The sequence below is a fragment of the Amaranthus tricolor genome, chromosome 7, assembly GCF_026212465.1.
Source record: "Amaranthus tricolor cultivar Red isolate AtriRed21 chromosome 7, ASM2621246v1, whole genome shotgun sequence".
Taxonomy (NCBI): Eukaryota; Viridiplantae; Streptophyta; class Magnoliopsida; order Caryophyllales; family Amaranthaceae; genus Amaranthus; species Amaranthus tricolor.
The window spans coordinates 10,853,882-10,878,767 of record NC_080053.1 but is presented as its reverse complement, the minus strand read 5'-3'; the positions used below and the strand labels follow the sequence as shown (position 1 = coordinate 10,878,767).

The following is a 24,886-nucleotide window of genomic DNA, read 5'->3' as shown; positions in this document are numbered from 1 at the left end:
GCTTTTGTGAGAATGTCGGCTAGTTGGTCTTTAGATCTAATAAAGGGAAGACGGATGACCTTGCTTTCTAGTTTCTCCTTGATAAAGTGTTCATCGATCTCTACATGTTTCGTTCGATCATGTTGTACTGGGTTTTCGGAAATGCTTATTGCTGCTTTCTTATCACAATATAGAAGGCTTGCCTGTGTCTGGTGAAAACCTAGCTCTCCTAGGAGTTTCCTAATCCATAAAATCTCTGTAACTCCTTTTGCTATCCCTCTGAATTCTGCTTCGGCACTGGACATAGCAACCACCTTCTGTTTCTTACTTTTCCAGGTGACTAGATTTCCCCCTACAAGAGTTAAGTATCCTGAAGTAGACTTTCTGTCATCCCGATCACCAGCCCAGTCTGCATCTGTGTAACCAATAAGATCAAGATTATCATTTTTCAAGTAGAAAACTCCGTTATTACTGGTTCCCTTTAAGTATCTCAGGATCCTCCGAACCGCTGCCATATGTTCCACTTGAGGTCGATGCATGAACTTGCTTACAATCCCTATTGCATAGGCAATATCTGGTCTCGTGTGGGATAAGTAGATCAGCTTTCCTACTATCCGTCTATAACGATCTTGATCTGCCGCTTCTGCCCCTTCAACAATTTGTAGGCCATGATTAGCTACCATAAGGGTATCTGCTGGCTTGCAGTCTATCATGCCTGTTTCTGCTAAGAGATCTAAGATGTACTTTCTCTGATTGATGAATATCCCTTTCCTTGATCTTAGAACTTCTATTCCTAGGAAGTATTTCAGTTGTCCCAAATCCTTCATCTCAAACTCTTGGAATAATTTGCTCCTCAGACGATCAATTTCCTTAGAGTCGTTTCCGGTAATCACCATATCATCTACATAAATCACGAGGCATGTAATTTGTTTTCCTCCCCGCTTGAGAAATAGAGTATGGTCTGAGTTACTCTGTTTGTAGCCAAATCTTTTCATTGCTGTAGTGAATCTCCCAAACCACGCTCTAGGCGATTGTTTCAAGCCGTATAGTGCTCTTTTAAGTCGACACCCTTCTCATTGGCTATACCCATCTGAATACCCGGGTGGTGGTTTCATGTATACCTCTTCTTCAATCTCTCCATGTAAGAAAGCATTTTTGACATCAAATTGAAACAAAGGTCACTCTTTATTTGCTGCTACGGAGAAGAGGACTCGAATGGTGTCAATTTTAGCCACAGGTGAGAATGTTTCCGAGTAATCTACCCCGTAAGTTTGAGTGTACCCTTTAGCGACAAGCCTTGCTTTATACCGCTCAATGGTTCCATCAGCATGATACTTGACTGAGAAGACCCATTTACAGTCAACCGTCTTCTTATCACCTGGTAATCTGCACTTTTCCCACGTTCCGTTTTTTTGGAGAGCCATGATCTCTAAGTCCATAGCTTGCTTCCACTTTGATTCTTGGAGGGCTTCTTCAATGGTTTTCGGAATAGTACTGGAATAAAGGGATGCGTTGAAGGCAATAGCTGTTTGTGATAGTTGTTCATCATCTTGTCTGCCAATAGGATATCGGGATCTATGTGATTCATACTCAGGGTCATACCTCTTGGGGGGCATTCCTCTTGTACTTTGAGGTGGCAAATTGTATTTCCTGGGGACAACAACACTACTTGGCACAATATAGTCAATGGATATATCAAGGGAAGGAGCAGTAGGACTTGTTACCTCTCGTTCGGCCGGATGCTCAGGGACTGAGTAGTAATCTGAGGAGATGATTCTGGACCAAACATACATTTGACTGCTCGTGGTTCAAACTTTGTCCGAGCTCGGGATGGAAGATGGACATACACAACACACCCAAATATGCGAGGAGGAAGGGAGTGAGAAGAGGGAACATGAGTAAACGTATTGAGCGTGGCAAGAGGGGTCTGGAATTGGAGGATTTTTGTGGGAAGGCGGTTAGTAAGATAGGTGGTAGTAGCAATGGCTTCAGGCAAAAAATGTACAGGTACATGAGTGTCAATTATGAGGGCCCGGGCTATCTCAAGAAGGGTACGGTTTTTTCGTTCAGCAACCCCATTTTGTTGTGGAGTGTCGGGGCAGGATGTTTGATGAATAAGTCCATGTTCAAGAAAAAACTGTTTCATTGCAACCGATATATATTCACCTCCATTATCTGAGCGAAGTATTTTAGGTTTTGCATGGAACTGAGTGAGAATCATGTTATAGAATTTTACAAAGACATCAAAAACCTCAGATTTGTGTTTCAAAAAGTAAACCCAGCACATTCGAGAATAATCATCAATAAATACCACAAAATATGAAAAACCATGAGAATCAGTATGTGGGGCGGGGCCCCATACATCAGAATCCACTACATCAAAGGGTGTGGGAGCACGAGTATTATTAGGAAAATAGGACTGTTTGTGACTCTTAGCTAAGTTACATGTTTCACACTCTAGGGATGCAGTACAACTACTAAGTGAAGGAAAAAGTTGTTTTAGATAACCTAAGGATGGATGACCTAAAAGGCGATGCCAAGTCCGCAATTGGTGAGCAGGAGATCCATGAGCAAGCATTGCACTACTATTTTGAATCACCTCATCGACATAGTATAGTCCACCTCGTTCAGTACCACGTCCAATGATCGTCCCCGTCTGAGCATCCTGTACAATACAATTATCAGAGGTTAGCAGCACAGTACAGTTTAAGTCCTTGGTTAACTGACTGACCGACAATAATTTATGAGACAAATTGGGAATTAACAAGCAATTTTCAAGATGAATAGAGGAAGAGATATTGACGGCTCCAACTTTGGCGACCGGTACACACGCCCCATTAACTGTCTGGATGTGGGTTCTGTTAGTAGGATTGGTGGATAAAAGATCACTGGGGTCAAATGTCATCGTATCGGTCGCCCCACAGTCAAATATCCATTGAGATTTAGTGTGATGACTAAGAAGGCTTTGCGGGCTAGAGGAGAAATTGGGCTTGGAGGGTGGTAATGGGCCAAAATATTGTGGATTAGGGTCCATCCCGTTCCCTTTCCCCTGTTTGACGGCTGAGGTGGGTTTTAGGGTTTTTTGAGTATAAAAAGGGGTTTTGTGAGGTGGGTTGGATTCCATCCCTTTCCCTTCTCCCTGTTTGACGGCTGGGGTGCCTCTCTCTCTTTGTTTCTGTTTCTCACCATTTCTGTCTTCCTGTTCAATGGTGACTGTTGCGTCTTCTTCCTCTTTGCTCCGGCTTTCTATTCCTCCAGACCTTTGCCATGATGTTGACTGATCGGCAATGCTGAGGTTAGCCTTGCCGCCGATCCGGCTTGTCGGTGCCTTGGCGGCGGCTTTCCTTTTCTGTAGATCGTCCCACCACTCGGGATATCCCACAATCTTGAAACATCCCTCCTTTGTATGCCTGGATCCACCACAGTACGTACACCGGAGTTTTCTCCGGTCATCCTCTTCTCGGCTTCTCTGGAAGGGTTTGTTTCTCGTGACTAACCCCGATCCAATCTTTGAGGGACTGGTTCCCGATGATGAGGCGTCGTTCATAATTCTCCGGCGTGTGATTTCTCGCCTGATTGAGGCATAGGCCGTTTCTACCATCGGCAATGGTTCGCTGTTAAGGATGTCCCTTCTTTCTTTGTCTAGATTGTTGTTAATCCCAGTGAGGAATTGGTACAATCTCTGTTTCTGAATGTATTTTTTAAACTCTGTGATATCCTTTGAACATGTCATTGGATTCGGCATTCTTCGATCAATTTCTTTCCATAAAGTATTAGTTTACTGTAATACGTTTCGATGGTGTCGTTTTCTTGCTTTAATATGGCTGGCTTTGAACTGAGATCATATATTTGCAGTTCGTCTCTGTCACATCCCAAGAGACTTTCGATTCCTTGCCATAAGCTATGTGCAGTCGTGTAGTCTAAGAATTGATTGACAATGTCCCCATCTATGTTCTCGATTATCCATGCTATAACCATGGCATCTCGTTGTTCCCATTGGGTGTAATTCGGGTCTGATGGTGGTGGGGGTCCGACAGTGATGTGATTGAGCCTCCCCCGACCCCCAATTGCTACGTGCATTAGCTTGCACCATTTCGTATAATTATGGTAAGTGAGTTTTTCTGAAATTTTGAGTGATGTTGGGTTTTCAGTTTGGTTGGTTATTTTGTGGAGTTTCTAGAACATTTGAAACATCTGTTCCATCTATTCCAATGACATTAGGGTTTGCTGTGTTTGCTCTTCTTATACATTGGCCATTTGCAAGGTAAGAAACGGTAGATGATGAGTCTTTCCCGGATCTAAACCCTATGGCTCTGATACCATGAAGATTTGATGATTTCTGGGCTTTTGTTTTGAAAGATTCTCGTTCTTATTCATCATCCATTTCCTCTGATCATATTACATATATACATGAGCATCTATTTGATTATAGTAACTTACTTAAGAATAACTGCCTAATATGATAACTGCCTAATATTAACTGCTTATTATGATGTAACTGTATAATTGGTGAACAGTTTTCCAATATATAACATATATGAATTCATATTCCTTTAACAAAATTTCAATTTGTTAGAAGGAATTATGTTTTTGTTTTATTTTATATATTTTTTCATGAATTTATAATCCTTTAAAAAAATTAAATTTTGTTTGAAGAATTATTTTCATACCTTTTATTTATATAATATCTATGAATTCATATTCCTTTAACAAAATTTCAATTTGTTAGAAGAAATTATATTTATGTTTTATTTTATATAGTTTTTCATGAATTTATATTTCTTTAACAAAATTCAATTTGTTAGAAGGATTGTGTTCATACTTTTAGTTGATGAGGATTTTATGAAATAATGATTCTTTAACAAAATTTTAATTTGTTAAAGAATTGTGTATGTACATTTATTTATTTATTTTTAGTCATCATGACTTATGATTCTTTAGCAAAATTTTAATTTGCTAGAAGAATCATGTTTATGAATTTAATGTTTATGAATTTAATTTTCATACGTAGAAAAAAGAAAGTAAATTTGATGGTGGTTGTGAACATTCTAATTAATGATTATTTATGTTTGATTCATGATTTTGTTTGATGATGAATTTTTGTGATTTGCTTACTTTGTTCTACGAATTTGTTATAGGTATGGTTGATTTTATTATTGTGAATAAGTATGGTAGCATATGATAATTGTTATGTATTATAGATAAAACTCATTGAATTATAAAAGGAGATTAAAGAGATTTAATTATTTAAATTAAATGTATTTAAAAATAAAAAATAAAAGAAAATTCTGGACAATAACATTATTTCTGTCTTGGAAGGCGCACCTCAGTCTTTGGGGTTTGAGTGAGTTCGTTTATGGTTTCGTTTACCGATTACATTAAAAGTCGTTTATACGCTAAAATTAATTAAAAATAGTAAATGAGCGTTAAAAATTATAAAATTTGGTCTAACGTAATTGATGCCTTCCGAACACAGTGATGAAGTCGGATTTTCTTTTTGAATTTTCGAAGCTGTCCAAAAAGGCCAAAAAAGTTACTGGTTGCATTTTGAAGTTAGGAAATTATTGAGATTAGGGTTTAATCATTTAAAATTATGAAGTTTAGTGATGCCTTAATGGTATAAAGTGGATTGAATGTGTAAACACGTATTAATACGTAACTTTGTATGTGTGTTTGTGTTTAGGACCTCGATTCATAAGAGGTCGAGATTCCATTCGTGAAGTACTTGGAATTGGTTTATCGTGCTACCAAGACACACGCTTATATCATGCTTTTGTAATTGGTTATGTGATAATGTTGTGTTCATTCTATAATGTGATGTTGTTTATCACTTAAGGCTTAGATACCAAAAATAATTTGAACGGAGTTTTTAATTGGAAATTTGAAGATGGTTGTGTTAGTTACCCACACGGGGTTAAATTATTGGAATGAAATTATTATTGTTATCGTTCCCATGGCAGTTTCAGATCATTATGGTCACCATGGGGGTATGCATACTTTACCTTTGACGACCCGAACAGGACGGGCAATGTCTTAGGTCGGATGTTGCCTTGGGATTAGATCTCCCATGTGTATTCCTCCAAACTTTGATATTACTCTGGCGACCCAAATTGGACGGGCAACGACATGAATTAGGATTTGAAAAGTCAAATATACATCTAAATTATTGCGATGATTTTGTCACTTGAAGACTAGCAGGTTGATTGCAAGTGGGGCGAGTGTGTGAGGATTTAAAAGTTAAAACCTGTAATTGTATTGACTATCGCATCCGTATTAATGCCATTTCATCGTTTGAACTTAATTATCTACATTAGCAAATATATTCTAGTTTGAACTTTATCTCGTTTTGATGAGGCCGTTAGGCTTTCAAGTTGTAAACTTGAAGACTTCCGCTGATTTATTTTTATCGTTTTCTTTAGATTACTTGTTTCTTTATCACTAGAACGTCATCAATCTTAAAAACGGTTTAACTTAAATGTTCAACGTGTATCCCGAAATTCATATTTACATATGAAAATGTGGTTCACTTTAACCCGGACTATTACACTAACAATCATAAAGCGATCACTTACAATCTTAAAGAGACCAATCATAACCTTAAGTGATCACTTATGGTTTTTAAAGTGATATATGGGTTTTCATCTAATTTTGAAACATGCAGTTGTCAAGTTATTAATTGCCTATTTTATAGCAACAACAAAACTTTATGACGTTTTAAATTGATTAGTTTATTTTAGCAATTTTTCCTATTTTTTAAGATATTTGGGGTTGTCAATTAAGAGTTCTAGGTATATCAAGTCAGAATTTGAGATATGCCAAGCAGGTATTTGGGATACACCAAGTAGGTATTTGGGTTTGTCAAATAGGTGTTTGAGAAATACCAAGTAGGTATTTGAGATATACTAATTAGGTATTAAGGGTATATCCAATAGGTGTTTAAGGTATGTCCGTTAGGAATTTGAGATATACCAAGTAGGTATTTAGGGTATACTAAGCAGGTCATTGGGGTTGTCAAGTAGGTGTTTAATGTATATGAAGTATGGATTTGAGTATGTAAAGTAGGTAGTTGAGTTATGTTAAGTAGTTGTTTGAGGTTTGTTGAATAGGTGTTTTAAGGTATACCAAGTAGGTTTTGAAGTTCAAGAATTATAGGCGATTAAGAACACTTACTTGACAACTTCAACATGCTAAACACACGTACTTGACATACTATAAACCCCTAATTTAACATATCCAAAATGCCTACTTGAGGTAATCTAAAACCCTATTGAGTAAGGTGAGAGATAAGTGAAAGACAGAAATAAATAAGCAATTTAAAAAAAAATCCAAAAACTGAGCTTCGAAAAAACTTAATTCCAAAAATAAGCCTCTCTAGGTCCGAACCTAAGGTCATGTTTGTTAGCTGTTACTAACAGCGAACAAAAAAACTAGTCAAAAAAGTCAAAATCATATCTGCTCGCTGTTACTAACAATGAACAAAAGGGGAAAATGTCATAACGTTGAAAAGGACAAAAAAATTAAATTATATTTGTTCGCTGTTAGTAACAACGAACAAACATGTTTTATTTTTTTTGTCCGTTCTAATGTTAGTAACAACGAATAAATGATTATGAATTTTTTTGACCAGCTACTTTGTTCGCTGTTAGTAACATTGAACATACCTGACCTTAGGCTCGGACCTGGAGACACTTATTTTTGGAACAAAGTTTTTCCGAAGCTCATTTTTTGATTTTGTTTGTTAAATTACTTATTTGTTTCAAAGTTTTGATATGAGTTTGGTTGAAGCAATTATCTGGGAAAAATTATGTTTGAAATTACAATTTTGCTAGAATCTCTTATGGCACGGTAGGTAGTAATAAACGGTGATAATAAGAATGAAAAATTAGTGTAATTTTAGTTGAAAAATCTCTTGGCTACCTTGATGATCATGCTTGTCCAACTTCAATCATATCATTTTTTTCATAAAATTTATTACAATGCATTACCATTGAGAGATATAGTATTAAGTGATAATGGAAATTTGTGAACAAAAAAGCTTTTTTGCGATCAAAGTTTTATTACCATGGGAATGATATGAAGTTTTTTATGAAATTTTACACTATAAATTATTTTCATTACCACTATTTAATATCACTAACTAAATATGCCGTGAAGGTTTATATGTGACTTTCCTTAAGTGGATCCATGGGTTTGAAATCAACAAATGCTTTCTCATCCACGCAAACCCGGTTAACAAATTACTACTCGACTCTAACTTTGTGACAGAGACCAAAAAAACGTCGAACTGTCAACTTATAACTCATTTTGACATTTTCCCTGTTCCTCTTTTAACGTAGAAGTATTATTGTATTAAGATTTTTCCAGATTAATTCAAGATAAATGCTTTTTAATTAGACTCTGTCTAATTAGTTATTATGATAACCACAACCTTTAGATTCTTCATCTGTTATTTATTTATTTATTTATTTTTATTTTTTTGAATGAACATCCTTGAAAAAAAAATCCAGTTGAAACTTGAAAAAAGTCCAATCTGGGATATTTAAAAAATAATAATATATTTGATGGGCGCAGTTGATAATTATGGAGGACAATGTGTAAAGGGTTTCAGAGGATTAAGAAGGAGAAAACACGTTGACTCTGATAATCTCAAAATCAGTCATGGTGATCAACAATTAGCCAAGAGGTTAAATGTTATTGATCTTATTGGAATTGGTAATGTAACTTCCTTTTTTGATGTCAATTCTGTGTATTTATCATGAAATTGTGATTCAATTTAATTTTTTTTTTCTGTATCTTGTTGGAATTTCTTACTATATGATCTCTAGACAATCCTTTATCTTTAAATAATAAGTTATAAATTACTACTTCTGCTTGCTGTTCACAATGATCAATTTTTGACCATTATTGTTCCGTTTCAATAAAATTGCTCAAATTCTTATAGTGTGATTAAGAAATGTAGCAGTTTTATCAATGGAAGAGTAGTTTTTTAGCTTTCAGATAGAAATTTTGTCATGTCTAGTTTGCAATTCAGTAGATGGAGCTATCTGCATTTACTGTGTGGGAGTCTAGGCATTGTGTTGAACCGAGCACCTAGCTTAGGCACGTTCGCTTGCTCGGTCTTAAGGAAACAGTGGGGCAAAGGACCCTTGAGTCTTGATTGATACCTCCCTTTTCACTCATATATCTGCCTTCTCCTCTAATTATGCTGCCATAGGTTCTTGATTACATGAAGTGCTTATAGTCTACCACTGGAAGTTAGCAGTACATTGTGCAAGCGCTTAATGTACATCACTTATACATCTAATTGTTGAAGTTAATGAATGGATCTATGCATCTTTTGTTCACAACTGTTCTTCATTTATATGCCTTTGATGCTGTTAATGAATGGATCAGCATGCAGGATAATGATTTCAAAATGCTGTTACGCACTAGATTTCATAGTTAACCTTGTGACTTGATGTAAGATGAGTTTATGGCCGTGGTCTTTCAGCCACTCAGTTTCTCATTGTGGCTCTATATTTTGAGGAACAGAAAAGCTACATGAGAAGAATGTAACATTGGTACTTGACTATGATTTTGACCTAGATTGTCAGCAAGTCGACATAAACGTAGAAGAATTGCGGTGTTTGGCTATTTCTTTTCCTTGGAACTCTGTGATGTGCCTAAGGTCCATTGTAGCACGACCATTTTCTTACGTCACAACCACACAACACTTATATGTTCCTCTTCCAAGGATTGCGTTGTTTGGCTATTCGAATAATGTGATAAATCTTCCCGAGCACTTCATTAACCAAATTTATAATTTATTCGACCTTATCTAATATCAATTTACAACTAAGGAAATCAGTTTCCAACTTCCAATGGTCTTGTACCTGTATTCTCCTCTTGATTGTAATATGCTCTTATCAGTTCCTATCCTTCATGTCAATGTTCACTAATGTTATCTTGATCATCTTTTGTCCAAGTGTTCCTCTTCCAAACCCCTTAAAGTTCCAACCTTCTGATTTTTTTCGGTATTCTTAATATACGACTCCAAGACCTGTTCTTATATTTTTTATTTAGAATATTATCCTTTAGCGTATGTCCACTCATCTATCTTACCAGAGTAGGTAAATATTCCAAATCGTTTTAACAAACATACTATATTACGAAAAGATATACTCCATATTAGCATCACAAAATGGATATATTAGTCATTTGAGAAGGTTCATGCTTGAACTCTGAACCAAAGAATGGTGCATATAATTCTTACTGGAGCATTTATTCTTCTAACAATGTCTTTGTTGTGTAACCCTATCTAGTTAAATTTCTTCTTCCCAGTTCATATATTCCAGATCCCTCCTAAACAATACTTACATGTACATTAAAGACAGTGAGCTGCCTTGTAGACTCTAAGAATACATGCTTTGAATAGGTCTTAGCCTAGTTATGTTGGTATCATTGCCGTGATTACAGAATTTGCAATTTTGGATTGAAATGGTTTAGGTAATGTGTCACACTTTGGGAATAGTATTAGCTGAATAACATCATAAAAGTATATTACAGAAAGATTGAGACATATATGAGTTTAACAGGTTCAAGACACAGTGTAAGTTTGGAACATACTCAATTTAATTTGCTTAACTCAAACCAACTAAGAGCGTACCAAAGTAAGGAGATAGTTTTTGACTCTTACTCGAGACAAATTAAACGCAGTTTGAATCAACATTCAACTCTTATTTATGCTACTCTTATTCATTTATATATAAAGAGTTGAAGCAGATGCCGAAGCACACATTTCAGTCCAAACACATGAGCTAATTAAAAACATTTATTGACTAGAAGATGGAACACAAAGGTTTAGACTCTTGATGCATCAGTTCATGACTTTTAGTGCTTCATTTCTTGCGTTTGCATTTCTGGCTATTTCTTTCTCTTCTAAGTTCTAAGTCCTTATAACTTAAAAAAAAATCTTCAATTCCTTTTGATATTAAATTTTCCATTCATCCTCTTTGATGTTATAAGTTATAACATATTTCCTCCGCTCCATATTAGTTGTGACATTGGCAAAAATGACACTATTCATTCATCACTCTTAATTTGTAATTAGTTTTTAATCTATAGGTTAAAATATAGTCAAGTGAGATCTTGTTTGATTCGTCTCATTGCAAAGATTATTAATATTAAATTTTTATAATTTTTTATTATACATAATTAGAGATATTAAGGATTGTTTTAGTGCATCGGACTGCGTGAAACAACAAATGTTGCAAGTAAGTTTCATTTGCTATTTTGGGGTGTTCCATTTGTTGTTCCCGTAAAGAATCTTTCTATTTATATCACAAATTTTGGACAAAAGTAACCTTGTTCATCCTCATTTTAATATTTTAATAATGTTTATGGTTCCCACATATCTTCCACTAACTTCAGTATACCATTTTTATATTCCTTTTGGTGCCCACATGTTTCCCACTAACCTTATAAAATTATTTTTTTAGTAGTTGTGGTTTGCATATTTTTTCCCCTAACTTTGTTTTAATATTTATTTTAATATTTATGATCCCCACTTTTCCTCCATCAAATTTATTATTTGACAAATAATATATCTACTATCTAAAAAAATTCTATTTTGCTTAATTCCCGTGAATAGTTCTTGTGGGAACTTCATTAAGGAACGGAATGAGTATTAAACTCTCAATCCATTGTACTATTTTGTTCTAGCAACTCTGAATCTTTGATGCTTTTGACGAACCAACACGCTGAATCCAACTGTTTGACCACTTAAACTGATTTAATGTATTGATGGACCAAAGAACCACCATGAAGTGAGCCATGTTTGTTGAACTATAGCTCTTATGATTTGAAGCATCAAAACTGTTAATTTATCACTTAAGAAATAAGAATGAAGCATGAGTCTGATGCTTGTGCTCCTATTTCAAAGCAGTAATTTTGTTTTTCAAATTATTAGATGCTAATCTACATAATTTTTTTTTTTGTGCTGTAGGAGTTGGAACCACCATTGGGGCTGGGGTTTACATCCTCATTGGGAGTGTTGCAAGAGAACAGACAGGCCCTGCTCTACCTGTTGCATTCTTGATAGCTGGAATAGCCGCTGCCTTGTCTGCATTTTGTTATGCTGAGCTTTCCTGTCGTTGCCCTTCAGCTGGAAGCGCTTACCATTATTCATACATATGTCTTGGGGAAGGGTAAGTCATTACTGTATTTTTGAATGTGATAATGTTTGAGATGCTTGTGTAATTGTGTTTTATGTTCGTTGATCTTTCAACGTAATATTATGCTAGATCATTGTTATTGTGATTTTCCTTTAAAATTTTAAATAGTGATTTTCCTTTTCAATTTCAGTGTTGCATGGATTATTGGATGGGCTCTCATATTGGAGTATGCCATTGGTGGTTCTGTTGTTGCTCGTGGTGTTACTCCAAACCTGGTACTGCTTTTACCTTACTTCCAAGTGGTTTAAGTATGCATCGTTGCAGAATGCAGATACATGGTTCTCCTATAGAGTGTAAATACGGAATAATTTGTCACTCGGATAGTCGGTCATATTTCAAGGGGCTAGAACCGCTAATTTTGTATTTTCTTTTGTTTTTAAGTGCTAGCCATACTGGTAAAGATTTTGTCAAAATGTTTGTCAATGTTTGTAGTATGTTTCAGTACATATACCTCCTAAATAATTTTGGTTTCCTGATATATTGATTTTTTTTTTCTACTCAGTGGGTGGTCTTAAGAATGCAGGATGAGCTACTTCCAATAGTTTTACCAATTATATTGTTGTTTGCTTCATGAGCTTCTGTTATGCTTTCAGGCTTTATATTTTGGGGGAGAGGGGAATTTGCCAGTACTTCTCTCTCGTCATACAATATTTGGCATTGTAGTTGATCCATGTGCTGCAGTTGTGATCGTTGTTGCTACAGTACTCATGTGCACAGGAATTAAGGAAGTATGTCTCAAAAAGTTATTGCATTCGATTTTTATTGAAGGTTTATCTAAGTTGAAGGTTTACTAATTCCTTCGATAAATCTCTTTTTTTTCAGAGCTCAATGGCTCAAACAATAGTTACATCTGTAAATATTTGTGCATTAATATTTGTAATTGCGGCTGGTGGCTACTTGGCATCTAAGAATGGATGGGTTGGATACGAAAATTCTGATGGGTAACTGGCTTCTTTATATTTGCTTTGAAAATACGTTGTGCTTTGTCAAATCAGTCATTAATTTTGAATTCTTTGTTTATTATAGATATTTACCTTTCGGCATAAATGGAGTGCTTGGTGGTTCTGCTACAGTGTTCTTTTCATACATTGGTTTTGATTCTGTTACGGCCGCTGCTGAGGAGGTATATAGTACTCCTATATCTCAAAATTCTTTGTAGGTTCTAGAAGGATGAAACTACATCATTTTCTTTTGTGTTTGCTTGTGTTCCTTTGTGGGTCCAGCTTGTTATGACTATCTGTGGTTTCAATTTGTTTGATTTACAGGTTAAAAATCCCAAGAGAGACTTACCGTTGGGAGTGGGGATCTCATTATCCCTGAGTTGTATACTCTATATGCTTCTTTCTTTTGTTATTGTTGGGTTAGTTCCTTATTATGATTTGAACAAGGACACCCCAATTTCATCTGCTTTTTTCGATTACAACTTAAAATGGGCAGTGTAAGTTCTATCTTTCTTTGCTAATATCTTGAGAATGCTACCATCAGACGAAATTCACTTGGTGTTTTGTTATTGTTGACAAATACAGTTTAATTGTAACAACTGGAGCAGTCATGGCCCTGCTTGCAAGTTTAATGGGATCACTTCTTCCTCAGGTACTTGTTTTCTGATTATGTAGTGATTTGAAGACTGACTAGTGTTTCCCTAATAGGCAAAGCATTTTTGCTCCACTGTTAGCAGCTTCAATTTATCAAACTATTTATGTTAAAATGAACCTTTTCCCCATCATTTTGTTGATATATGTGTACGGGAAGATTTTTTTTTTTTTTTTGGCTCTGCACGTAGAGTAAAAATGCGGTAACGTTTGCGATTGCGGTAACGAAACAGTGATGCGGTAACGAGAGTGATGCGTTTATTGTAACGCCTAAATGTCAGTCAAAACCAAAAGATATCCTTTGATACGGCCCAAACACGGTTCTTTTAACACCTTTACAACGGGGGAAATATCGGTTCGTTGTTTTTAAAAATCTTTACCACGCGGCCGACGCGATGAGGCCTTGTTTTTACACTATGGTTCTGCGCTTATAGACCAGTGGCATTATTCAACAATTTTCTGTGTAAATTGGCATTGTGGTTGCTTCTCATGGAAACCCTGATGTGGACAACTGTCGTTCGATTGCAGAGAAATTTAACTGCTTTAGATTCTGTTACATGTTCATCTATCTCGAAGATGTCGCTCTTTTCTTTTTTATTAACTGAATTATAAAGACCTCTTCATCTGAAATTCGTTCCTTATCACCATCATCCTTATGAGTTATGACCCAGCAGGCTACCCATCCTCTTCTCAGTCTAGCACCTCTCTGATTCCACCAATTTTAATCTTCACCAATGTCATTCAAGAACTGTACACTGATGCTGGCGTGGCCCACTTATGAATGTGTGATTTTTTTGACTTAAGGTCAAATTTAACCACCCAAAGTTGGTAAATGGATAATCTAGTTCAAGGGTACATATTATTGGGCTGTTTGAGTTTTCCAGGTGTAAAGGAAGACGAGTCGGTTGAAGGTAATGCTGAGGGTAGCAGATTGTTAATCAGGGGAAAGGAGCTGCTGACTAGGCTGCGTGGAGTTGTCATAGGATGAAGTGGATGATGACGATGATGATGCAAATGGGGATCATATTTGATCGGTGGTGAATGGTGATGGCTTAGCGGTAAAGCTAGAGGTGCTGGATTTGGAAGCAAAGAGGTTGGTGTGGCCTATGAGGTTGGTGATTGGTGATGGTGTATTTTTGTTGTATGCAAGATTGAGGACCCAAGGTTACATAAAGCTAAACCAAGGAAATGAAAAGGAAGGTGATATCAAATGGTTATGAAACTAAGAACACAACTAGTTGTATTTGGGATTCAACGGCTCTTTGAGGATGAATTGATGTCTTAAACATAGGAGGATGAGTTTTTGATGAATGTTGGTATCGGACAGGGAGTGAGAATGACGAAAATGGGGACTTGATTGAAGGATGGTTAGTATATGATTGAGATATTGTAATGTGTTCTTACCAGGTTTAGCAAAGGTTAAAAACTTATTAAATAAAAACTTAATTAAAAACAGTGTTAGAAATGAAAAAAATATAAAAGTATAACGTTCAAAAAATAATAAATAAGAATTATAGAGTATGTTTAAGGGATAAACCGTAAAATATGGATTAAAAAAAAGAAGAGTTTGACATGAGTCGAAAAAGCTGATGTGGTGAAGTCTGATAATTAAAGTGAGCCCGGGGATAATCCTACCATATTACAACCTAGATAATTTATAGAATATAAAGAAAGCAAGCAATTTAATCCTAGCATGCAAATGGCGCTCGAACAGCCTCGTACTACAAGAAACCTATGCAACTTCCGTTACTCATCAACTTAGGAAGTTTATAAAACCTCCTTCACTACCACATGGAGGGAAGTTTAAAACTGATTTATGCAACTATTTTAAGGAGGGAAAATACGTTTAACACCTTAATTCAAGTGCTAAAATCAGTAAGTTTAATTTTATGGAGTTGAGTAACTTCCATTCTTTGTTTAACTTGAATAACCATCCCCTTGTTGCATGAAGTGGTTGATTTAGCATAACTTCCTTGCTTCTTGGACATGTGTAATCCTTATGCTCCATTTAATGACCAACTTCGTGACTTCGTTTGATCATGGGAAGTTATGTGTAAGTAGAATAATATCTGCCTTTGGAAAGTGATGCACGTGCAAGGCTTTCCGTTGTAGGCTCCTTTTGCAACTCAGTTCCTGATTTTACAACATAAAGTCATAAACTTCTAAGTTCTAAAGTTCTTAAATTAAATTATTACAACTGAAATAAGGGAAATTAAATAAAAGCACTCAAACTAAACATCCTAGTAACTAAGAGTTCTTAAAACTATTAAAACATAATAAACAAAAAAAATCTTTGAAAAAAATTTAAAGCATTAAAAGTAAGTGATGAATGTTTAGCTAGGAGTTTGTTATTACGAATCCTTACGAAATCTGCCTTTGTGTAATGTTGTTGATGTTTATGGATATGATAAGCCAAGTATAAGAACTGCTCCCTTTGTTGAAAAATTGTTGGACCTTGATTTGCCACAATTTGTGTCTGGGACAACACGAAGTGGGATCATTCTTTGTGATAGATGAAGAGAGACATGATCGAGTAATGAAGGCCAAACTTCAAATTGCGAATGATAACTAATTTGTGATGTTTTACATCTAGATTAATGGTTGACGTCGAATTGACCCTATGCATTGAATCATATGAAACAATTCTTAAAACCAACTTTATGTTTCATTATTTAAATGTGGTGATTTCTCTTTACTGCTATTTATTGGTTAATGTGCTGATTGTTCAGGCTCGGATTCTGATGGCCATGGCTAGAGATGGGTTACTGCCATCCTTCTTTTCTGACATTGATGAACATACCAAAGTTCCAGTGAAGGGAACAATAGTGACTGGCATTCTTGCTACTACTCTAGCCTTTTGTATGGATGTGTCACAGTTGGCAGGAATGGTATGTTCATATCAGAAAGCTATTTAGAAGATTTAATGTCTTCCTGTTTTGATTTTATTATAAATTTACGCTTCTTTTTAATTGCAGGTTAGTGTGGGCACGCTGCTTGCATTTGCTGCAGTTGCAGTATCTGTTTTAGTCATTAGATATATTCCACCAAATGAACATCTCCTATCATCAGTTAGTGAATCTTCCTCTATCGTTGGTCATAGTCATAATATGCTGGGAGTTCTAAGCGAACTACGTGAAGGTCCTTTGTCAGGGGATTGTTGTCAAGGTTCAATTCCGAAGGGAGGCCAAAGCCATGGAGCATCTGTCGACAATGAAGCTTATTTAAGTAATCTCTATTTTTCTGGAATCGTTATAATATTAAAACCTATACTCTTATTTAATTACATTAATAATCCAACATTTCACCCATCCGCTGTGTATAATCTGTCTTTGGATTATTTTCTAATAGTCTATTCTTTGTCATACATTTGCCCACAATTACCATATTACTAATAATAGGTAATAATAGGGTACGATAGCAGCAAACTAAGACAAAGGTTGAATTATTCACAGCGAACTAAGGGCAACCGTTGGATTATTAGAAAATAATCACAGCAAACGAGCAAAAGGTTGGATTTTTAATGTCAATTTTTCTTATAAATAAAGCTATGGAGCTAAAAGGAAAAAAGGTTAAAACTTCATTGTGTTTATAAGGTAATAGTTGTAACTTGGTTTCTCAATCAAGGATGTAGACATGTAGTAGTCTGATGGTTGATGAGGCAAATGCATTTCTTTTGACCCGATCCCCTTTCTTTTGCTTACAATATTTTGTATTTATTGCAGACGGCCAAAAGGGGAAAAGAAGACGGAAACTGGCTGCTTATTTCCTGGCAATTATTTGTGTAGGTGTTATATTGCTTACTTCTGCTGCTTCAGCTGAGCGCCTTACCAGGTATAATTCTTATAGGCTATTGGTTGTCCCCAAGTCCGGCAAAAGAATAATGTGACGGTGTTAGACCGAAATCGTAAATTCATTGGAACCTTGTTTAGCCAAACAGGAAGCATTATCATGACATGCTTAAACAGAAATCAGAGAATATTGCATGTGAAATATCGAAAAAAATAAAAAATTATCAATACTAAACCGTGTTACCCATTTTAGATTCAATGTAGGTGCGGAACTTTGAATTAAACCAAGTCATAATGCTCAACAAGCCATCCTTGAAATGATACAACGTTATAACCAATCTAATGTGTATCTTAATCAACTCGAGCATATCAAAACTGATTGTAGTAACCATGGAAGTATACCAGTTTCTTCTAAATCAGCCATTAAACAAAAATACATACATGCTATAGGTTATAAACACACACAAAAAGATACATACATGCATATATCCATACATGCTTTTATAGCGCCTTCGTTATGTGGTGAATCTGTTTGTGTGAATCATGTGGAGCACCATAGTTATCGATTTTATGAAACCCGATAATTCTTAATCCTTATAGTTGTGGTGTTTTGTCTTTGGCAAAGTATCTCTTTTCTTTACAATATTTCCCTTAATATTTATGCCATAATTCTCCTTTTTGGGGGTAAAATTGACTGCATTCCTCTAGTCCTCTCATTGAATAGAGGACGGGTATGGAGAGTCTGTCTTCTTCCCTCACTCAGACCCTGTTTACAGACGGGATATTGGGTTGATGATGATGATTTATGCCATAATTCTAAGTATATGTGCTGCCAGCCCGTCTCGTGTCACACTTTGCGGAATTGGCGGTGCTATATTTTCGATTGGGAATATTGGCCTTGCATTCATAGGCCAAGACGCTGCTGCAAAGGAATTCGGACATACTGGCGGTAAATTACAAATGTGTCCGACTCTTTTACTTCAAGCAGTAATCAAAGCTTGCATTCTTAATTGTTTTCTTTGAATAATGTTGTGTTCAGGTTTCCTTTGCCCGTTTGTTCCATACTTTCCAGCTGCCTGCATACTTCTGAATACTTACCTTCTTATAAATCTTGGGTGAGCATCTTCTGATGAATCTGTTATGTGCACAATGAAGGCCTTAATAGAGATCTAACTTGGATTCTTTTGATCTCATCTCGACAGTTCTGATACTTGGATTCGCGTTTCAGTATGGCTTATAATCGGAGCTTTCGTATACCTTTTGTATGGTCGTACACACAGCATACTGTTGAATGCTTCATATGTCCCTGTTTCTCATGCCGACGACTCTGATTAGATGAATTTGCAAGCTTTTATTTTACTTCATTTATGATCAATTAATGATCATGCGTATATTTTGAGAAATATCATAGACAATTTCAAATAATTTGTACAATCAAATATATATTTCTCTCCGTCCCCATGTGTCCAATGTATATTTCTAAGGCAACCATTTTGGGCTCTTGATAGTTAAACCATGTTCTCGTCTACTTATTGTTTAGACTTGTTACTTATTCTTATAGGAATTATATCAAACCAGATCAGATCACATCAGATCCGAATTATTCAAATTACACCAGACTAGAAAGACCCAGATCACAGTATACCATTGTTATTGTTATTGATTATCAGTTATTAATTGTGAGTTTTTTTAAATTCTAAAAAGTTAATATTTAAAAATATATATTGGGACGAATCTATCAATATCTCACACGAATATAATTTTTCATATAGAATGATGAGAAATCATAATCAAAGTTTGACATTAAAATTCGTAAATTTTATTTAAAAAGAATATAAAAAAAGGGAATATAATAATAATAATAATAATAATAATAATAATAATAATAATAATTATTATTATTATTATTATTATTATTATTATTATTATTATTATACTATTATTATTATTATTATTATTATTATTATTATTATTATTATTATTATTGATGTTATCAGTTATCAAATCTTATTATTGGTTGAATTGTCGAAAAATAATTTTCATATTATATATTTTTTAGTTGGATGACTTCGGGTTCGATGAAAAAATCCTATTCGTCAAATACCTAATATTTTAATGGCCCTCTCCTGAGAGACCGTCTCTTCTAGAGACAGCTTTTTGGAGCCCGGCCCAACTCCCTTCTAATGAAAAATTTTAAAAAAATAATTGCTTTCTTATAAGAAGAAACACACACATTTTTTTTAAGAAGAAACTGATTTTTTTTACTTAGAAAATTTTTCTAAGTAACTGCTTGAATCAATTTTTTTCTTCTCCCTCACCCAACAATTAATTATACACACCTTTTACAACCTTGATTGTTGTCTAACATTGGAAGTAATGATGCCTGAATTTGAATGTACACATAAGAATTATTCTAATGCGGATAATTCTCACTTGCAAAACAATAAAAACGTCATGGTAAGAAAATCATGGTAGTTAATGATTGTGAATGTAAATGTAATTATTAAGAAGGAGATCCGCTGGCTGAAACCCCAAGTTTGCAACAGATATCCACGAGCATGTCCCGAACCAAATTATGTCGAAACTTCACGCCAACCTCACTAGAGATATGAACAGCACGATCCCCCCAAGTATCCATCTTGGCGGTGTTGCAGCTCAGACATAAGCTAATTTTGGCAAACAAGAGAATGGTGAGCCGATAACATAGAAAAGACCGAAATTGACGAGGATTCATCTTTTGGCCCAAGCCATCAATGGGGATGGTTAGCAGAAAATCCTATCATGTGATTCCTGAATGGAACTAAGAGTTACAACTTGTCTTGGGGTGAGCATATAGGTAGACGCAAGGCTATTCTCAACAACACTAAAATAAGCCCCTACCAACTTTTTCATCATATGGGGAGGCAGTGAATCCATTAGTGAGAGAAAAAGCATTGGACCTACATAAAACACAGAAGACACTAAAGGCCCGTTCAAAAGTGGGGCCCAGAGAAGAGAGGTCACTATAAGCCAAGATCTTAGCTTAGAGCGAATTGGTTTCGAGACGAGAGGCAAGGAAGGCATAATTAATAACATCACCTGCCGAGAAGATACCAAGTCCACCCATTTTAATTGGGAGGGTGGCTAACCTCCATTGCCAATCCCCAAACCCCAGTCCCAAAGCCGTAACTATCTTCTCCAAGGAAGCACGCAAAGCAAGATAAAACTGAATTTGTGCATCCCCAAACAAATCCGAAAGACAAGTCCTCAACACATAAGATAACCTACCAACCCCTGTACAATTGCAAAGAAGGAGTTCACATTGTGGGTCATGGAGTTTGCTAACAGCTGCCATGAGCTCAATGGTTTTGGAAACCCTCTTCATGGAAAATTCACGACAAAAGGTATGATCTATATTCACAAGCCCATCAAGAAATTTTACCCTCGTATGAGGGCGAGATATGTTAGGTGGGAAGACTTCAGGCTCTCTACTCCTAGGATCCTCCCTAAGCCAGAAAAGTTCAGTCTTGTCCACATTGAGAATCAAACCACGAGATGGTCCATTCTCCTTAATAATGCGTAAGGCCGTAGTGACCATAAAAGTGTCACCAACAATAGTACCATCATCAAGATACCAACCCTGAAGGTTAAGTTGACATGGCTTATGGATTTTCAAGATCAAGGGATGTAAAAAAAGGGTAAAAAGCATAGGACCTAAGGGGTCACCTTATTGGACACCTTAGCAAACCAAAGAATAGATTCACCATAATATAACCTAGGAGGTGGGAGTAGTAGAATTCCACCCAAGGAGCGAGAGATGGTCACTGGATCCTTGTTTCAGACAACATGACACTCCTATCAATAAGGCTAAAAGCATTTTCGAAATCCACCAAAAGTATAGAGAGACCAACGACATCCCTTTTACACTCGACAAGATTGTTAATATAATGAAGGATTGCTTCACTACACCCTTGTGTGCCTACCCCAAACTGAAAGTCTACAAAATAGGAATTTAAGGTTTTCCCAATAATTGAGGCAACAACCTTAGACACAAGTCTACGCCACACCGTGCCAATAGCAATAGGACGAATACCACATCCTGGCTTAACCAAAGGGGTTAGAGGAGCACCAGCTATGTAGCCATAACTTAGGACTAGGAAAAGGCTTCTTCCAGTTGGCAACAAGGTGTTTGCAACAATACCTTCTTTGCACCTTAGGCCACAAATCATTGAGAGCCTTATCAATTCCATTCACTCAGAAGGAACTAAATATGAGACAGAGACGGTGGCTTGAGCTTATTAAAGATTATGAAACCGAGATCCTTTATCATCCTGGTAAAGCTAATAAAGTTGCAGATGCCTTAAGTCGAAGACCTCATGGTGGAATACATTTCATGAGAAATTTGCCGAGAGAGTTATGGTTAGAACTTCAGAAGAAGTTCAGGGAACAATCAATGTGATATCTATGAGACCTACCTTGTTTGATAGAATTGTGATGAAATAGCTTGAAGACCCATACTTGGTAGAATTGATGTTGCGGGTTAGAGAGGGATCGACCACTGAATTTCAGTAGATGAAAATCAAGGATTGAAGTTCAAGAAAAGGCTATGTGTTCCGTGGATGCTGAATTAAGGAATGACATTCTTCACGAAGCCCATGCTAGATCTTACTCAGTACATTGGGGTCGCGATAAGATGGTTAGCGAAGTCAAAAAGTTGTTTTGGTGGAAAGGGATAAAAAAAGATGTAGTTGCATTTGTGTCAAGATGTCTGGTATGTCAAAAGATCAAGTCAAAGAGAAAGAAAGAAGTTGGGTTGACGCAACCATTAGATATACCTGATTGGAAGTGGGATTCCATTTCAATGGATTTTGTGGTTGGTTGCTGAGGTCAAGGATGGATAATGACTCCATTTGGGTTATAGTCGATCGATTGACGAAGACTAGTCGGTTTATTGCTGTAAAAACAACTTGATCGGTGAAACAATTAGCTAAAATCTATGTTCAAGAGATAGTCAAATTACATAGGGTGCCCAGAATTATCAATTCTGATAAGGATTCTAAATTCTTATCACATTTTTGGAAAGAATTACAAGAAGCTTTCGGAACAAAGTTGAGTTTGAGTACTGATTTTCATCCAGCTACTGATGGCCGAATAGAGAAAACTATTTAAACCTTAGAAGATTTGTTGCGATCTTGTGTGCTGGAGTTCGGAACTGATTGGGAATCAAGATTAGCATTGGTGGATTCTCCTACAATAATAGTTTTCATTCGAGTATCAGGATGGCACCATGTGAAGCTTTGTATGGACGCAAGTGTAGAACTCCTTTGTGTTGGGAATACTTAGACACCAATATTCCTACAGGACCGGATTTGATTCAAGAAACAGTGGATAGGGTAAAAGTCATTCAGGGTTTGATGAAGAGAGCTCAAGATCGTCAGAAGAGCTACAATGACAACCGCATGAGGAAGCTAGAATTTGAAGTCGGTCATAAAGTTTTCTTAAAAGTTTCTCCAATGAAGGGCATGAAACGATTTAGAGTAAAAGGAAAACTAAGTCAAAAATTCATAGGGCCATTTGAAATCTTGCAAAGAATTGGAGAAGTGGCTTATGAATTGGCATTGCCGCCAGAGTTGGATGGGGTACATAATGTCTTTCATGTTTCTCAACTGCGCAAGTATGTGTATGATCCTTTGCATATCCTAAGCTACGAACCATTGCAAGTTGATGAAACTCTGAGTTATGAGGAAAAACCATTAAAGATTCTTGATCAGCGGGTCAAAGAGTTGAGGAATAAATGAATTCCCTTAGTGAAAGTACTATGGACTCATCACGGCGAAGAGGAAGCGACATGGGAAAAAGAATCTGACATGAAAAGTTGATATCCGCATTTTTTTTAAAGGTTTGTAAATTTCGGGGACGAAATTTCTTAACTAGGGGAAAATAAAACAGTTATAAAAACGTCTTTGTTAAAAATTACTATTTTAATAAGTAAAATGTGTTAGTCATTTTAAAAGTAAAATTTTACTACGATTTTTAGATATCAGATTTATTATTTTTGGGGACAAAATAAATGATACGATGAAAAATACGGGAATATAAACCACCTCATATTTGATGAATATGTGTAGAAAGCCATATTACTCTTATTTTGCCACCCGCACTGGTAAGTTCTTTCTCAGTCGCCTAAACTCTAACCAAAAATAAATTCACTTACTTTCCAAATAGAACTTAATATAGTACGGTAGTAAGGTTCGTATCCACAAAGAGATGGGGTTTGAGAAGGTTTAGTATGATATGTGCTTTAGCAGATGAAATTGAAAACAATAAATAACACAAAGAAAAGGGGGGTTTTGATTTGTTTTTCTGAAATAAAATAACTTGAACAAGCAATGAACTAAGTGAAATCTATAACAATGGTGTTTTCTAAAAATCAATGGAAAGGATATCTTGAGTTAAGTTGATTGTATACTTCTTGTTTCTCATTGATCATTGAATACTTTACTTAAGAAATTCACTTTTGACTACCTATTGTGAAGATGATTATACTTCTATTCTCCTTAAGTGTAGCTAAACATCAAAATCAGTTTGAATGTAAAGCTCTTAGTATTAGTTAATTCACTCCAATCAGGGAATAAATTCAATCCAATAATAGCTTTAAGAAAAGAGAATCAATAGGTTTGCTAAAACTATTCAAGAAAATAGTTTTAATCAAAATGAAAAGTTCATTTAGATTCTAATCATTCATAATCTGCATTCACAATTAGAACTAGTTGCTACCATTAATCCAAGTACAAAACTAATAGATTTTGCAAATAGATTTAGCATAAATGAATATTGCAATAACAAGAACAATAGTTGATTTCCAATTCACACAACATTCATAAGATTATAATAAGAACTCTTCAATAATCAAAAGTATATTAAGTAGAGGAATTCTTACAATGAGTAATTAGAATTTTCCAATCAACCTTCCTCAAGAAATGAAAATCTAAGTTTGAAGCTCCATAACCATGGAAAATCAGAAATGAAGAAGAAGTATTTTAGTGAAAAATTACAAGATGATCTCATTCCTAAGCTTTCTTGCCTATTTATAGAGATTTGATGAAGCTTCTTGCCATTGGATTTGCTCATCATTCCTCTTTACAAGTCGCCTCTCAAACCCCTTTAAACATCCAATTGACAATGAAAGCCGAAATGGGAAAAGTGAAATAGCCACCCAGCCTACAGACTGAACTCCGCACCCCGCGTAAAAATTCGCGTGCCGCGCATGTGCAAGCCGCGTAAAAATCCGCGGGCCGCGCATCTCAGTCTGATCCGATTCTTTGCTTGCTTCTTC

General features: G+C 35.7%; 2 protein-coding genes across 2 annotated transcripts; both read left to right on the top strand.

The window, feature by feature from the left end:
• Positions 1-8,183: 8,183 nt before the first annotated feature.
• Positions 8,184-19,028, top strand: LOC130817744 (cationic amino acid transporter 4, vacuolar-like). Its single transcript, XM_057683604.1, has 14 exons — positions 8,184-8,691; positions 11,963-12,164; positions 12,322-12,406; positions 12,785-12,919; positions 13,014-13,132; positions 13,218-13,314; positions 13,457-13,629; positions 13,718-13,784; positions 16,513-16,671; positions 16,759-17,008; positions 17,506-17,614; positions 18,408-18,520; positions 18,611-18,686; positions 18,774-19,028. Exons 1-14 carry the CDS (start codon positions 8,541-8,543, stop codon positions 18,904-18,906), a joined length of 1,869 nt encoding a protein of 622 aa, XP_057539587.1. The 5' UTR covers positions 8,184-8,540; the 3' UTR covers positions 18,907-19,028.
• A 2,792-nt stretch (positions 19,029-21,820) lies between these two features.
• Positions 21,821-22,719, top strand: LOC130818480 (uncharacterized). Its single transcript, XM_057684653.1, has 4 exons — positions 21,821-22,005; positions 22,135-22,246; positions 22,334-22,427; positions 22,538-22,719. Exons 1-4 carry the CDS (start codon positions 21,821-21,823, stop codon positions 22,717-22,719), a joined length of 573 nt encoding a protein of 190 aa, XP_057540636.1.
• The last annotated feature ends 2,167 nt before the right edge of the window (positions 22,720-24,886 follow it).

Excerpts from the sequence above, each read along its gene's own strand:
- LOC130817744 (XM_057683604.1), top strand. The coding sequence starts at position 8,541 with ATGGGCGCAGTTGATAATTATGGAGGACAATGTGTAAAGGGTTTCAGA. Across the intron at positions 8,692-11,962 it reads TATTGATCTTATTGGAATTG|GAGTTGGAACCACCATTGGG; the intron begins GTAATGTAACTT and ends TTTGTGCTGTAG. Across the intron at positions 12,920-13,013 it reads TGTGCACAGGAATTAAGGAA|AGCTCAATGGCTCAAACAAT; the intron begins GTATGTCTCAAA and ends CTTTTTTTTCAG.
- LOC130818480 (XM_057684653.1), top strand. The coding sequence starts at position 21,821 with ATGAGACAGAGACGGTGGCTTGAGCTTATTAAAGATTATGAAACCGAG. Across the intron at positions 22,247-22,333 it reads ATTGGGGTCGCGATAAGATG|ATCAAGTCAAAGAGAAAGAA; the intron begins GTTAGCGAAGTC and ends GTATGTCAAAAG. Across the intron at positions 22,428-22,537 it reads TTCAATGGATTTTGTGGTTG|CTAAAATCTATGTTCAAGAG; the intron begins GTTGCTGAGGTC and ends TGAAACAATTAG.